The sequence below is a fragment of the Pyxicephalus adspersus genome, chromosome 2 (genome assembly GCF_032062135.1).
Source record: "Pyxicephalus adspersus chromosome 2, UCB_Pads_2.0, whole genome shotgun sequence".
Taxonomy (NCBI): Eukaryota; Metazoa; Chordata; class Amphibia; order Anura; family Pyxicephalidae; genus Pyxicephalus; species Pyxicephalus adspersus.
The window spans coordinates 18,600,250-18,617,018 of NC_092859.1; the positions used below are offsets into that span (position 1 = coordinate 18,600,250).

A 16,769-nucleotide genomic window follows, 5' to 3' on the forward strand; every position below is an offset into this window, starting at 1 on the left:
TGCACTACCAGCCCATGCTTAGTCTGTAATGTAAGATAAAGCCCCTGGTAGAAACAGAAGTCTCTGAGTGCAGTTGATAAGGGTGCAGTGGCCGCACAGAAGATCAACTTTTTAGACTAACCCAAATGCTCAGGAAAATTGCATCCGTTGAGAGACTACCCAGAGAGTAAAGTATAGGCTTGTTGGAACTGGCATTCATTAGAGACCAGAAGCCAGAAGCATCATTTTGCTTGTAATGAAAGCCACCTTTTTACTGCCTGAATCTCTTCTGTACTTTGCATCCAGCTGAGATGTTCTATGTGATGGCAGAGTAAAGGAGGGGTGGACTGATTGCTTACATTCTCATATCTGCTCTGCAGAAATGCCAATGAGGATATGATCTATTCAGCATCTCCATTTTCCCTTCATGCCTGACTGTGAAATATTCCCCAAAGCGAATGAATCAAACGTTGACTCCTCCATTCCCCTTTTTCAGTTACATAAAACCATTTTATTTCGATCAAATGTGTGACTGTCATACATTCATAAAAAAAAAATAGTTTTTAAGCATACATTTTTTCAAATCAACTAAATAAGAGTATGGAAGTGAGAATACAGACATTGGGGAGAGTCACTGCTGCATGCCTCTACATGGTTGCTTTATTATGCCTGTCTGCTCCGCCTGTACAGAGACAATGTCAGCAAATATAAATTTCTTCACTGCACAAATAAAGCAAGCAACTAATACATTTATTAATGAATCTTGTGTAATTAAATATATCTAAACCTGAGAACAAAATGTAAAATATTGCAGCTTACCAGTCCTTAGATACAGGGGCTGCATTAGTTTTCATTTTCTATGTAAGGATCATTTTATGCAGAATTGCAAAATCCCTGTTGTATCCTGTGAATTGAACCGATGCTTCAAGCAATGCTATCTTCTCTAAAGTACTAAATTAAAGTACTGAATTATCCTATGGGGATGAAGAGGAAGCCATGTTTAGATTGTGTGACAGCCATAGCTGTCTCCATATATATACAGTGCAGTAAATGAGCATTGCTACACTAGGACAAGTTTGTTACTGGCAGAATCACCAGGGGGAAAAAAAGAAAACTAACGGAGCCACCTCATTAAAAGAATGGTAAGCTGCAGTAAATAAAATTTGTTTTTTTGTTTGGATATATTTGTACTTGTTCTCACAGTGTGGCTAGCAGGTAGTTTAGCCATTCTGTAACCATTCTGCCTTTACCCTAGTTATCCTTAGAGGAAATAAGTCCTAGTTTACACCCCTAAGGGTTAGGTGTGTTTGCCACTAGGATTAGCTAGGATTAGGCCTGGTTACAGAGCAGCAGAACTGCCTGCAAATTGCACTGCATAAACAAAACTTAATGAACGCAGCACTTATTCAACCCTAGCTTACACTAGAGGAAAGAGCTTACCCCTAGTATTGGGTATTTGTTGCCAGGGCTGGCTATGTTCAAGCCATGCTGTACCTAACCAGCTGGACTGCCTGCCAGCTTCCCCTTAATTATTGAACCAAACATTATATAATAAACCCTTTGTGTCCCTTGGAATACTGACATATCCTTTGGTTCTGGACAAAGAGTCACCCCCCACCCACCTACCTATGATGGCCTTATTGTCCTACACCTTCCTAATGCAAGCACTTTAAAAGTCATCCAGACAGGAGAATTATTGGTGATTCAATTGCCATCTGGGTTTTTTGCTTGTCGAATAAGAATGGTGAATGTTCACTGATGGGGTTCAGTGGGTGCTAATAGTACAGGGTTACTATGATGGCAATACGGATTTGCCAGGTGGGACAGTGAATCTGGGTTTTGCTATACTAAGCTTTACAGTTTGCTATAAAGATAGAGAAAATAAAAATGTTAGTTTGCTGAAATAGATGGCTATAAGCCTATAATGTTCCACAAAAATCGAACACTTATTATGCCAAAACCTATAGAGATTCAATTTTGTTATTTGGATTGCAGCTACTGCTGTTGATGTTTGTCCACCCTGAAACTGGTTGCCAAAAGCATTGATGAGTCCGCCTGTCAGTGCTATCTTGCAGAGCCAGAAGCATGTCATAGATTTCCATTTATCTTTCATTTGTAGCCAAGTATTTTTCAAAGCTTGGTCACAACAGTTATATGTCAAGCACATTGGCTGCCCAGCTTCTAGGTTCTGTTCAGATCCATGCACCATATGTATCATATCCAACTAAACTGGAAATAGTGGCATGGAAACTGTGCTGTATGAAGGGGAATGAACTCCTGGTCACTATTTCTTTAAAAGATGAACTCTGGGCAGATAAAAAACACAAACAATAATGCAGCTTCATATTAAACATCAGTTTTTTTTTTTAATATAGACAAGTTGCTTAAGTATCTGGAATTTATTTGGTATCAGACCCTTGCAGGTCACTATACAGCAGAGTGTAGACTGGGAGAGAAAGAAGCAGCAAAAGGTCAGTTCTAATGTAGTGGTAAAGAATGTCATGCTGAGTGACAAAGAAATGAGCTCATCCATGGGTTGCTTCTCTTTTTAATGCCAAGCTATAGGTTAGTGTAGGGTCAAGACCTGTATGTGTTACTTAAATGTAGCAAAAAAGAATCAAATCCTGCCGTGTCAGGCAACTCAATCAACTCTTCCTGTCCCAATATATGTATTGCAATATGTGTTATCTGTTTGCCTGAAGTTCAGCTTTAAACTTTGTGCTTAGTAGTAGACACAATATCACACATGGACCTCTGTAAGTGACCAAAATCATTTGTTCTGCAGTCATAAAGGCTCATGGGTCAGGCACCACTCAATAAAGCAAAAGGAGATCAAGTCTCATACATGCTTCCTTCACATGGTAAAAAATCATCACTGCATCAATTAAAGCCCTCTCATGTTGTTTAATAATAGAGTGGAAAGGGAGGGCACATGATCTCCTTTGTCATACACTCATTTCAGAAAAGAAACAGGGTTTCCTCTTCATATTCCAAGGAACGTCACTTGTGGAATCACTCTGCACCATCACACACTGACATGAGTGACATCAGTATACACTGCTCATTTCTCATGTAGTATCTGTAGTGAATGTTGGACACCATCTGGAATGAATCATCGAGTATCAGCTTTATAACGGTGCCATAATGTTATCCATCTCAGCCGTGCTGTATATAGAAGTTGGATGGAACGTTCATTGGCTGCTGGGTCAGAAAGTTGTTATTGTCATTGTGTGTGTCCCGCTTGCTGGTAAGTTATTGGTTTAGATGTATAGCTAAATGTCCTTTGTGGGTAATTTCCTACATGTCAAGTATATTAAAAGATGGGAGATTGGACTAACTTTAGTTTTGGAATTAAAGGGCAAAATAAACAAAAGTGTACATCTCTGCAATACAAGAATGCTTCATTGTGTTTTAACCTTCAAAGTCTAAAACAAAATGGAATTATTTAGCACCTTACAAGTAGTGACTGCATTAGTTGTAAGGTATTTTCACCTGGATATTCTGCCAGTTACATACATCTGTACCTTTTATCAGAACAACTGAAAACAAGACTTGGTAACTCTGCCTGTACTGCTATTGTCAACATCATAGCACACAGTCATAAGAAGAAAAAAAAAGTACACCCTCTTTTAGATTTAAAGTTTTATGCATCAAGGCGTAATACAAAATCATATGGTCATATCAGATTCTAAAACTATTTAACTCTAACCTTGGTGTAAAACACACAACAGATTCCAACGTGTCATTATTTATTTGACAGAAAATGGAGAAGCCATGTGTGAAAACTAAGTACTTCTCATGATTTAATAGTTTGTAGCATCAATCAACCTTTAGCATCCAGAAATTGAAGTCATCGTTCCCTGTATGATTTATTAGAATCTCACATTGTTGTGGAGGGATTTTAGACCACTCTTCTTAACATTGCTTCAGTTTATTCAGGTTTGTGGGCATTTATGCACAGATGTCTTTAGGTCCTGTCACAGCACATTAATCAGGATGAGGTCTGGACTTTACAAGGGCCATTCAAACACCTAGATTCTTTTCTTTTTCAGCATTCTGCTGTAGATTTGCTGGTGTGCTTGAAATCTTTGATCCAAGTTCAACCAAGCTTTAGCTAACATACAGATGGCCTCACATTTGACCCTAGAATACAGTTAGCTAGAACAGTTAGTATGAGGTGTTTGTGCTGATATTCTGTGTTTGGTTTTTGCCAAACATTTCTACTTCTCATCTCATCGTCACCTCCTCTGTCCAAAGGACGTTGTTTCTAATGTCTTGGGGTTTGTCCAGATGAAACTTTGTAAAGCCAAGTAACCACATTATTTTTAGAAGAAGAGGCTTTTCCTGGCAACCCTTTCAAACAAGCCATACTTTTTGTAATTGTACTGCCACGCACTTTACCATTTAACATGCTAGGCCTGTAGAGTCTGAGATGTAGTTCTTTGGCTCTTTACAAGTTTCGTGAGCAATCCATGGTCCGACCTTGAGGTGAATTTGCTGAATGTCTACTCCTGGGAAGATTGCCAACTGTCCCGACTGTTTTTCACTTGTGAAGTATCTTTCTCACTGAAAAATAATGGCCTTCAGATTGTTTGGAAATGGCCCTATAACCCTTCCCAGATTGATAGGCAGCAACAGTTGCTTCCCCATGATCGTGGGTGACGTCCTCCCTCCTTGGCATTGTGTTAACACACACCTGAATGCCCCAGGCCAGCAATCTGCCAAAACTACTGCATTTTAGATGGCCACATTTGCTGATAATCAATAAATCCAGTGCATTTGATGAGCAGTACCTGGCTACTACTTACCTTTTATTATGACCTGAGACAAAAAACCCTAGAAACAAAAGACGGTGTACTTTCTTTTTATCATGACTGTGGTACTCTGAGATTAATATATTTGATAAATATGGCCTGGCACAGGTAGAGATCCCATGAAGTTATCAGCTCACGAGAATTCTGGCAGGATCGACCTGTTTTCAACACAAAGCTTTCACCCGTTGAACAGACCAAGTTCAATATTAGGGTTTCCATACACTTTGAAGGCCCATTCACACCACTGTTCCAAGCATGAAGGTAAGTGCAGCTATTGTGCTACATTTACCTGAACTCCCGAGCTGGATATTTATTCTGGGTGAGTGATTAGGAAAGCATTAAAGGCAGGGGGTCAGAGCACCAACCAGGCAAACTATTTATTTTTTAGAACCAGGACAAAAATGGCAGCCTATATAATCTCAGCAATGCATGTGTAATAAACATACTGCAGCTGAATAAGGTAGTATCAGGCCATAAATCACGCAAGTACAGGAAACTAACTTCTAATTCAGTAATTTTTAAAATTTTTATTTGACCTGACATATGCCTGAAATCCTATACAATTTATTAAGGGGAACTGAACCCTGTGAAACTCACCTGTCCATGTTCTGTCACAGGTGGCCAACACCATCTCTCCTCTTGCAGTCTTCCACTATCTTTAATGGCCAGGATGAGGTAACTCTCTTGCATTTAGTGCTGGCAATCGTAGGGGAAGCCTGGATGTGCCTGGTATCTTTTTTGACAGCTCAACAGAGCGATCGGACAGTAAGAGTACTTATTGCAGAATGGACATAGCCTGTTCCTTTCTGCAATAAAGCCTGGCCTAGTCACAACATATTAAAGTGGAACTTTAGTCCTGTTTCAGGAGGGCATTAAACCCTGAAACACTCTGCAAGTACAGGAAACTACAGTGTTCTCCCCAGCCCTTTTAAGTTGGGTGCACCACCCAGCACTTTTCAGCAACCACCAGTTGTTTTTGGGTCGTTACTGATGAGTTGGGTCACAATACAGGGGCCCCCACCTGCCTACAATTTCTTCCCACCCGGCTTAAAAAAAAATTCTGGAATGAGCATCGAACTACCATCTGACATGCCAGAAATACAGTAATCTCTTAGCTTCTTATTTGACCTGACTACACTGAAATCCTAAACAATCCTAAACTTTCTGGTCCTCAGGGAACCCCTTCTATAATTACTATATGCACAGATCACAGTACATTAACATGGTGGTCAGTAGGAAGTATGTCTCTTGCTGGCGAGTGGGAAGAATGTCTCCCTTACAGATAGTGTGGTGTCACCTTAACTGACCTGAGAGGCCCAAATTACTCATTGCTTAAGGAACCCCCTAGCAATGTCTGGAGGAACCCTGGGGTGCCACTGAAACCTGGTTGAGAAACATTGTTTTAACAGATCAGCAGGTATTTCTAACAAGTTTGGCGCTATCCTGTCAGCTCAAACAGGAAATTAGACAGTATTACTGACAGATCAATGCTTATTTTTTGTACTTGCAGGGATAAAACAGAGAAATGTTCCTGTATTGGTGAGATTTTTCTTATTATTTTGCCTAGACTTACACATCATTGTCTGTTGGGAGTGAAGCCAGTTTAATTCCTCTTAGACCGTTTTATCTGTGTACTGATTATCTTGCAACATTTGTTAGTTTTAGTGAACTTTGAGCAACAGTATATTTCTGGCCAGACAGGGCTACAGTCTCATGTTTGGGGCAGCAGCAAATATTTCTTGGCCAACCGTTCTTAAAAAGAAACCATAGATGACACTGGAAGCCGTATCCTTATAGCTCCTCCCAAAACTTTTCACTGGAGCATGAGCATTTAGGAAGATTAAACATACCAGTCAGCAAAAAAACTTTTTCCTAATACTATCCCCTCAAAAGAACTTTAATACATGAAAGTTTAACAAGGAGAGAAACTCTAGCCTAATAGGTGCATATATAATAGCATGTTCCTCAGGATGTCCAAGTGCAACAAGTTTGCCATTTTTTGATACAAAAAGTAAAAATGTAGTATTCAAAGAAACTATGCTTTTATTTTTTGCCTTTCCTATTAATGAAGCCTTGCTCCAGCCAAACCCGGGTTAAATTCTAAGCAGAATGTTGTCCCCATTGCAGAAAACTTTTCAGTCTGCATGTCAGGAAGTGACAGTGTAACGTGAACGGTAAGTAAAGAAAAATCTAGGCAATGATACCGAAGTAATAACATTTTCTAACTCTTTTCTTCTGTCACCTAAACTAAAGAGAACCAGTCACAAATGTAAACACTTGGTGTTTAAGGTATTTTGTGAGTTGTTAGAGACCCGATGTTTTTTTATTTTATTGCTGTCTGTCCCAATGTGGAGATTCACTTTCTCTAATTGTTATCATCTATCTTATCTTAAGTTGCGATTTGAACAGGACTAGGGGGGAAATCCTCTAATAGGGACATTTGTTGCAAAGAGGTTGTTTCCCTCTCAATTCCTGTCAACAAGACAATACGGGAAACTACCTATTGAGAAATAGAAGAAACAAGCAATGATGAAGATGTAAAAAAAAAAAAAAAAAAGACTAACGGTGGTTTTAACCTTTCCCTATCCAATAAAAAAATATCATTTTTGTATAATTGTGAAAGGATTAGCCTTTTGTTTTTGCACCCTGTCCCAGATGTCTGTACACAAAAGACAATCTCTTCCTAGACAGTGGTCACAAGAACAAGTGTTTTGGCATACTATATGTTAGGGCAAGCATGGACACAGACAAGAGATTATCCAATAATCTTTGGCTTTCCACACTTGTTAAACTCATGCACACCACTGCACTGTGGTAACATTTATTTCATGTGTTGCTGTGCTGATCACTGGAAATGCCACCCAAACATCTTTCTTTCAAAAAAACTGCATTGCAACACGCAGTAACATTCTATTTTCCTGTGACCTGTGGTTGTGAAAATGCTGAAAGAGAAATTTTAATCTGTTGTAGCACATTAACCAAACAAGATGTGTGACATAATGTGAGTTAATGTTTGCAACTCACTAACTGGGTGTGAATAGATGAAATAACAGGAAAGATTTTGAAAAACTAAAACTATGCATGGCATGGTCCTAAAGAGTGCATCTAGCAAGATAGGGCAGAGAAGGATTAGAATGGCTGTTGAGCGATTTCTCCTAATTTCATGTCCTGACAAAGTTTTTTCTAGATGGAGTAAATTCATCACAGGGTTCCAGACAGTAAGGCTAATTTTAAATTGCCTCAAGTTTGAGCAATCCCATGCGGCTCCTAGCACTGTGCCTACCGCACTGCAGTGCTGGTTCTTAAAGAACCTAAAGTACTGCTAACCATCACCCCCATCCATGGTACTGCCATGGGGTCAAGCTTCATCCCCCCATGGCAGCAGTTTGCTGGCATGTGGAAGCAGTAAACATACCACAACCTCATGGCCAGTGTGATCATAGCCATATACAAAGGTGATAGTGGTTCTTGTCCTTCAATGGCTTACCTAAAAATAAATATTAAAATAATTGAAAAATTAATGAATTGAAATCCTTGAGCATCAGAAAGGAGCAAAAGAGTTTTGGTTAAATGTTCACGTTCATTATTTCCTAAATTTTAGGTAACTCTTTGAATAAAGACCATGGGGGTTGCCATAACTTATCTCCTTTTGAACAATGCTAGTTGCCTTGCTGTTTTGATAACACTTTGACTTCAATACTTTGCTAATCACTGACACAACATTTGCAGTGTTCAACCCAGAATTCTTTTTAAGCTGGTTGGGAAGAAATTGTCAGGTGCAGCCCCTGTATTGTGACCCAGCTCTTCAGTAACCACCCAAAAACAGCTGGGTGGTGACTGAAAAGTGCCGGGTGGTGCACCCAGTTAAAAGGGGCTGGGGAGATCACTGATATGTATGGAGATCAGAAAGACAGAAGTCACTAGAAGGTTACTGATTTAAAGTAATGATGCCAACATGACAGCCAAGCAGCTAGGGCCTCAGAGAGCTCAGCACTGACTGCTTTCTTGCATCACTCATAGCAGGATTTTTTAGATTGCCCTTCCACAAGTCATTTTTCTGGCTGTATTCCATACAATATCTATACGAAAACTTCAGAGAATTGTGGTTATTGTCATCTTGTTGGGAGGGGACTGCCCTTTTCGCTGAGGAAATGATTCAGCAAAGTCATGTGCATCATCACACAGAGCCCTTCCTCTTTTTCCCCTGGAGGAGAATAGCTGATCAGCTAAACATGTGTTTTACATTTAGCACATTGTTATCTTCATTCTTTTTTCTAACTAGTTCAAAGTTTTCATGTTCAGCTAAAGAAATCATTTTTCAAATAGGAATGAAGGCTTCTGAAAGGCCTGACCTTTAAGCTGATGTAAGAGGAACAGTTTAGGGCTGCCTTGACTTAAAGCTGAACTCTAGTCAGCTGATAAAGTGTCTAATGCCTTCCCGCTCTTGCTCTGCAATAATCGACAACATGCTTTGTTTCTGGGTAATAAAGAAAGTTAAATAATTTATTACTTTGTTCTCTGGCAGACAGTAAGCAGTCCTTTACTTTCAAGCTGGAATGTGTGCAGCTCAGATAAAATGCAGTGCCACACGTATTTCATTGGACGTAGGGGCATATTGAAAAATCATTGGACCCGCCAGTAAAACTAAATGTGGCGGTAATGTTTGGAAATTTCAGAAAATTTAGTGTATGGTTATGGCAAGAAGTATTTCAAACTGGCACAATCACCAAGATGACCCCCTTTGCTATGAGAATTCGGTGAGCCTTCATTAATATGGCCTTCACTGAGAAGTTCCAACATGCAAATTTGGAGGTACCAATACACCTGAGACAACTTGCTCCACAGTTGTCACATTTTCACGAATGTACATAGTTAGTTTAACTTGTTCTATGGTTCCAATAGAAAAAATTGCAAGCAGACAGGGTTTTTATTGCAGTAGGGACAGGCGATGCAATAAAACTTTCCTGCCTGAATTGCAATGTTCTTTTCAAGAGCTCTGAGCTGTTAAAGTAAATCTAAACTTTAAAGTGCAGTTAAATTCATTTTAATCCCTTCTGCAACCTCTTAGTCTAAAGCCCCCATATGGATGTCCAACGATCTCCTAGAGATTCTGTCAGATTGCGGCTGGTAACTGTGTCGAATAGGGTTGTGAGGAAGTAACAAGTCCAATTGCTTAAAAAAGGTTAACAAATTCAGTAAAGATGGTCAGTAGATTTTTCTTTTGGCTTTGGTGTTTACATTGGGTTTGCAGTACCCACAGCTAAAGTAACAACACCTAAAGCTGAAGTTTATTCTGCTAGTTTTTTGCCCTCCCTGGTTTCTTCTCCTCCCTCCCTCATCATCATACTAATGATATTCTAAATAAAACAATTTCATTACATATCTTTGTTTAGACTGAGTGATATCATCACTTTCAGTCTGTGCAATGCAGGAAGAATATGTCTGGTGGATGGGAGGGTACTGTAATGTTTTCAGAAAGCAATGTACAGCACCCTGCCAGCCCTTCCTATTAGCCATGATCAGCCTGCAGAATGCCCTAGGTAACACCCATATGTGAATCTGAATCTTTATGATTAAAAGGTCTAAAACCCAATAAATACAAGGATCAGGGTAGGCCAGGGTCAGTAGGCTGGGGAGGGAAGGGTAAATAATGCTAAATGTCCTAGAGCCAGGAAATAATGTCTGACTTGCTGCAGTTTCTGATGCACACTATGAGCAACATATCACAGTGTGGAGTGAAATCAGAGTAAGCAGAGGATCCTGTGCAACTGTAAGAAACTGAAGGTAAGACTCAAGTTCAGCTTCAAGCTGTGTCATAATATATTTAACTATCTTAAACTAGACTCCTGTCCAGAAATGAAGTTTAGCATTTTAATAATAATATATGTATGATCAGCCAGAACTCAGCTTTAGGTATAGTATTATTTTTTGCTGTATGTGTCCCATTGAAGGGATTTTACTTGCTGTCCCAGGGACTTCACAGAAAGTGAGGAAATCTTTAAAAAAAAAAAAGAAATTACCCTTGGAGACAGTTTTCATCCAAAAATGCCAGTTTCACTTCAGGGACACATCAAAATGCACCATAAAAATGTTTTGCTCTTTCTCTATTCTATCCAAAACTTAAGCTACAGCTTCCCTAATCCTCTGGGTTAAAGCAATGAATGTTCAAATATTCTCTAGGCCAAATAACCCTTTTTTGCTGTGTTTATGCCATCCAGAATGAATGGCACTGCAGCATGCTGCTTGTGGCAAGTTTAGGTGTGTGGTGCCACACTGCACAAGGGCCTAAATTAGGGGCCTTGTCTCGGCAAATTGCTCTTTCCCTTCTTCCTGTGCACCTTCTCCATGTTTGCCTAAAGCTTGCAGATGGCCAAATTACTGCTGAAAGGGAGAAACAGAATGCACCTACCTAATGGCATCCCAAACCCACCTGACCTTTGTACTGCAGCCCAGTGTTCATTGCATCTTCAGGATCACAGGATCCATGAAATAAATAGGCTGCCCTAACACAATACACACCAATTCCCTGCAAACAATGCAGCTCACAGCCATATTTGGAATGGCTGCAAACATTTAAAGTGTAACTAAACCCTGAGGATCCTCACCGGTCCCTGTTTTGTTATGGGCACTGCCATCTCCTCCCTTTTTTTTTCCCACAACCTGTTCTTTGGCCATTCTCATTGGCAGAGTCTGGATGATGTAACCATGCAGACAAGCAATGAAGCAAGCAAGTTCTTTCAGTTTTGGCACCCACAAGCGAAGCCAGGTTTTCTAGATAACCCTGGCAACAAATGCTGAGCTCGGCAGCAAATTGAGACAATTAGGCAAGTTAAGAATAGTTATTGCAGAAGGGACATCATCTGTTCCTTTCCGAAGTAAGGACCCGGCCAATGGCAATTTTTAGCACTGCAAGACTGGAAAAGACAGAATTTCATGGGGGGGACCTAGCTGGGATGGATATGGTCTAGGATTGAGAACATTTACAAAATAATAGCAAATGATTTTAGGAAATCCCTTACAGGTTTACTAGAAATGCCTGGGTCACCCAGGTACTCCCATGATGGTCTATCTTCTCCAGTATTGGAGAGCTTTAATAAATCAGACCCATTGTGTTGCAACAAGACACCCTATGTATTTGAATGGACTGTCATATGCTCCATATTTCTGAATTGGCACCCCATGATGCATGATGATACAATGCATGTGTACGCTAAAAATAAATAGTTTTGTATAAAAATAAGTCTTATCGGTATACTATTGGTCACACATCAGTTGTTAGGTTTGCCCTCACATGTTCAATCACTACTCGCACAGCCATAATAATAATAATAATAATAATAATTTCATGTTTGAGCAGGCCTAAGATGGGCACATGAACCCCGTTGAATGATTATAGCAGAACCAACCATGTATTTCTTCTGATTGTAAATACAAAATTCACAGTACAGAAGAAGCTTTCCTGTTACATGCAGTGTTTGAAACTAGAGATTAATAATTTATCAAAGAATATATCTGATAGCAGCATGTTAAGTCCTTGACACATAACAAAATCAGGAAAGAATATATTTGGCAATCGTGTTTTTTTCTGTTGTCCTTTTCCAGAAACTGTTATTTCTCTTTCATTGTTATTTTTTTTTTTTAAGTCTGACCATGGCTATATAATGTATTGAAAAATAATGCAGAATGTAATGCTTTGGGTTTTTTATGGTTTAAAGCATTATATGTAAAGTCGAACTTGATTTGGATAGAACAAACACATTGAAGGCATTTTTGGGCTCTACTTAAAAAACGGGATCAAAGATTTCCACAAACATTTCCTCATGGGAACCTTCCAGGTCCCATGTTTTTCAGTAATTGATTCCTGCCAGGGAATGTCAGATTCCCTGTTTTGTAAATAGTACTCTTTGTATTCATTCATACAAAATTATTATTTTTAATGCTATTGGTGTAAGCCGGTGGATCTGCCTTTGAATTTGACCTGGTATGAACATTATGCATGTGTAAGGCATTTGTCAGACTTGGGGAGGAAGAAGCAGCACAAAGAGTCAATCAGTTGTGCTGATGTTCAAACAGGAGACACAGTGATAAAAGAAAACAAAATAAGCAGAAGATGAGCTCACAATTTTGCTGCTTCTTCTTTTAAAGCCAGTTACAGGCCAAAGTAGGGAGAAAACCTCTATTGCAGCAGAAAAGAAATCAGATCAAAGTATAAATCTTAGAACTGTATGAACAGCAAAACAGTTCTGTAAATGTATTTCAGTATTTAGTTGTTTACCTGAACTTCAGCTTGAAAATTGTTTTCGGGGGGGAACGGGGTGGTGTAATAAATGTGCTGGATATAGGAGATTTCTGTAATATGTTGGAGATAATCTAGATAGGGGAAGCATGTAACATAATGTGGGTCATCACAGCCCTACCAGGGGCTGACCCAATACTGGATTAATGCACAAACAAAGTTTTTCTTTACCAGGGATCTCAGAGAAGAAACACCAGAGAAGGTCTAACCGGACTCGTTCAGAATCTGAGAAGTCCTTGGACTCTTTGCCAAAGAAGAAAGTGAAAAAAGAGCAGGTAAGTGGACGATAAGTGTGAATGAATCTTAAGGCTTTGATCCTGCTATAAGAAACTGCACAAAACGGACAGAAATTATTTGTACAAATTCACTATAATTCAACAAAAGCGAGAATATCAGGCTTTGCTTTCAATTCAATGTCTAATATCCTTGCATATCACACACTGGGCCAGATTTATTAAAGTTCTTCAAGGCTGGAGAGGATACACTTATCCGTGAAACTGGGTGATCCAGAAACCAGGACTGGATCTGGTCCAGGATTCAAAACATTACTTTGGAGAAATGAATTCCAGGTTGGCTGAATCACCCAGTTTCATTGATGAAAATGTATCCTCTCCAGCCTTGGAGAGCTTTAATAAATCAGGCCCACTATGTGAAGCGCATGTATCGCATATAGTGGGAATGAAGCCTTACTGTGTTAGTGAAAAACAAAAAAAACATACATTAAAGTCTATACAAATATGACTATATATTGATCACGGTGCAGATAAAAATACTTTTGAATGCAACATTATTATTAAAATAAATGCAGAAAAACAGTCCCTGTTCAGTTAAACTCTTTGAAACAGGTTTCTTATTTGCTTTTATTATTTGTTGATGGTATGTGGCATTATAATGCTCTATCCGTCCTCCATTTCTGTTTTGTGTACCTAATTATAAAACTGAAAAGGAGAATAAACACAATAATGTATCAACCTTTCTAAAACTAGGAAAAAATATATAACTCATTAATGTGTTTGTAGTCATTGGAAATACTCACAGTAATGTTTTCCCAAAGTCTGTGATCTGTTTTTAATCTGTATAATTGTGCTTTGTGTTGGTCTGTCTGATTTCTCCCTGTACCCGGCTGTGGTCAGTCTAGGTTAGTATAATGATACAATGACATAAATGGCGTGTTACAAGAGTACATGTTGGCAGTCTACAAGGGTGTGCTGTGAGAAGTTTATTTTATAGACTTTTGTGGCTTTCCTTTATCCCAAAAGTATTCATCATATGAGAATGTCTTTTGTGACCTAGTATTGCCCTTTCATCATTGTTAAGTGTGCATCGCTCTTTTCCATCATGTTAAATATAATACTGCACATGTGGCTAAATGTAGCTTTGTACAATGACCTCAGGATGCAGACTTTGCTCTCTAAATGTCCAAACTTTCATGACTAATGAAACCCTCACAGGAACAGTAAGAACTTGTCTCCGTTCCTGAATGTGAATATTACAGATATTTCTTTTCTATCCAATTCTTTCCTGTGTGGTTTTACAACTAAGTGCCACTTTAACACAGTGTATTCAGCTGAGATCACATCACTGGCACATCTATTGGTTTTTACTCTATAGAAAGAAAAAGAAAAATGGGATTTTAAAGGTTCCGGTAAAACATTGATCAGTCCCTAATAAAGTTAAATATATAAAACAGATTCCTGTTGACAACTAATAATTAGACCCATCCGGTCCAAGGTTAGGTAGACATGTGCAATTGTTCTCATCTGATAATAGGCTCAGAACTGATATCGGACGAAAATCTGGCATGTGTACAGCCCTTGTCGCCCATCGTCCGAATGACCGTCCTGGCGTATCCATGGACGATGGATGAATAACTATCCTAATGGAAGCGAGGGGGGAGAGCATGCAGCGGGGTGCCGCTCCGTCGTTCTCCCCCTGCCCTCTTAATAGAGCAAAACGGTACTGTATATACAGCACTTTTTCATGCATCATGCAGTCTTTAGTTGTTGGAAAGGATCGTGAAAGATCTTTTCCAACGACAATGATTGCACATGTGTGCATAGCCTAAGTATAAAGTTTTGACTTACAAAGCAAGTCCCTCTCAGAGACCATTTTATTGTTTCCAGTTATCCAATTTCCATTCAGAGAACAATACTCATATATAACATTCACATTATAAATCCAATGATCTTGAGTTATAAAAGATACACCAGAACTTGATGTGTTTTATGTTCGAACTCTTCTTCGGACAATGTATCGCTAGATCAAAGAAAAAAAAAGAACAATTAAAATGTAGATGCGCTATAAAAAAAGGGGAAATAAATAATATTCATAAGCAGCAGCAGTTTCAAACTTACATGAATAAAAAGAATGGTGACAACAAACATGCTGGGTACAGACCAAATGGTGGTTTCTTTAGCAAAAATGTTTCCCTATAACCTTCCCACAGAAAACACAACTCAAGTCCCAGTATTAAAACCAGCAGTCCTAGTATTCACATCATGGTCTTTCAAGTATTATACTTAGAGCTATATGTTCTTATATCATATACTATATAAAATAAAAAGTTCACTGGAGGCTTTTTGCATACATGCAGCTTCACACCTTCAGTGGGTGTACTTAGATCTCCCTGTCCGGTCAGACACACATTGACCGCAGGGATATCACATACTCCATCGCAGCACACAGACAGAGCGCATGCTAAATCCCAGCTTAATTAGGAGCAGTGGTGTTCAACTTTTTTTTATATAGGAGGCCCCTGATGTACGAAAGGCCCACACATACTTTTCAGTGTATGTAATGCTACAGAAGTAAAGAAATGATGGGCAACACAGAAAAAAGATAAGGAGGAAACTCAATTTAAATACTAAAACCCGGGCTAAAAAACAAAATGCACCTAGGCAGTATAAAACTGACTTCTGCAGGGGATCTGAGGGCCACACAGTAAACAGCAAGGGGCCGAGTATGACCCCAGGCTGAAGATTGTACACCAGGTATACAGAGAGCTATTAGTCACATGTTCCTTAAGTGTATCCAAACCTCATACCTATTATATTGCATTTAACCTGTCTTCAGATGCAGTGGCATTGTTTGCTTCTTTTCAAGCTTTTTGTCACCTTTCTTTAACCTGATAATCCTGTAGATACCCCACTTCACATCCTAGGCTGACACTGCATACAAACCTTACTTTATCTATGAACAGAGTCATTGATATTACACAACGCTGCCCTCCTGATTTAGACTACAAACATGTCTGCCGCTCTTCACCTCCAATACATAGGGGAAGGCATGCTTAGTCCTAAGCCAGCACATCTAAGATCTTGTAAGCTGCAATATATTTTATTTTTGTTCTTGGGTTTGGATATACTTCGATCTCAGTGTCTGGTTGGGTTTTTGGGCCTTAAAGTGTATGTGAAGGCAAGTTTTAATTCAATTGAGTTAGACCCTCTATCAAGTTTCCTTTGCTGTCTGTTCACCAATGGGGATCACATAAGCCCCTTTATTTGTCCTGGTGACTATTGTTACCAAGAATGCAAGGGAAAATCCAACATTTTGAGTCATCAGAGCAGTGGAGGGAAAATGAGTTCCCTGTGATAACAACTTCATTTTTAGTTGTCATCAGAGAGAAATTTGATAATTAGGGGTTTAGGGATCACTCTCTGAGATTTCCTCCCATTTTCTGT

The 16,769-nt window shown here is 39.1% G+C and overlaps 1 protein-coding gene across 7 annotated transcripts in view; it reads left to right on the top strand.

Annotated features, from left to right (window-relative positions):
• The window catches only part of NSD3 (nuclear receptor binding SET domain protein 3), a 91,736-nt gene that overhangs the window by 36,521 nt on the left and 38,446 nt on the right, over positions 1–16,769 (top strand). For all 7 annotated transcript variants that reach the window (XR_011919295.1, XM_072399785.1, XM_072399786.1 and 4 more), the window contains exon 7: positions 13,264–13,364. Coding sequence is in view for 6 of the 7 variants with exons in the window: in XM_072399785.1 (XP_072255886.1) it covers positions 13,264–13,364 (101 nt within the window). In the remaining variant the exon portion in view is untranslated. The remainder of the gene's footprint in view (positions 1–13,263; positions 13,365–16,769) is intronic.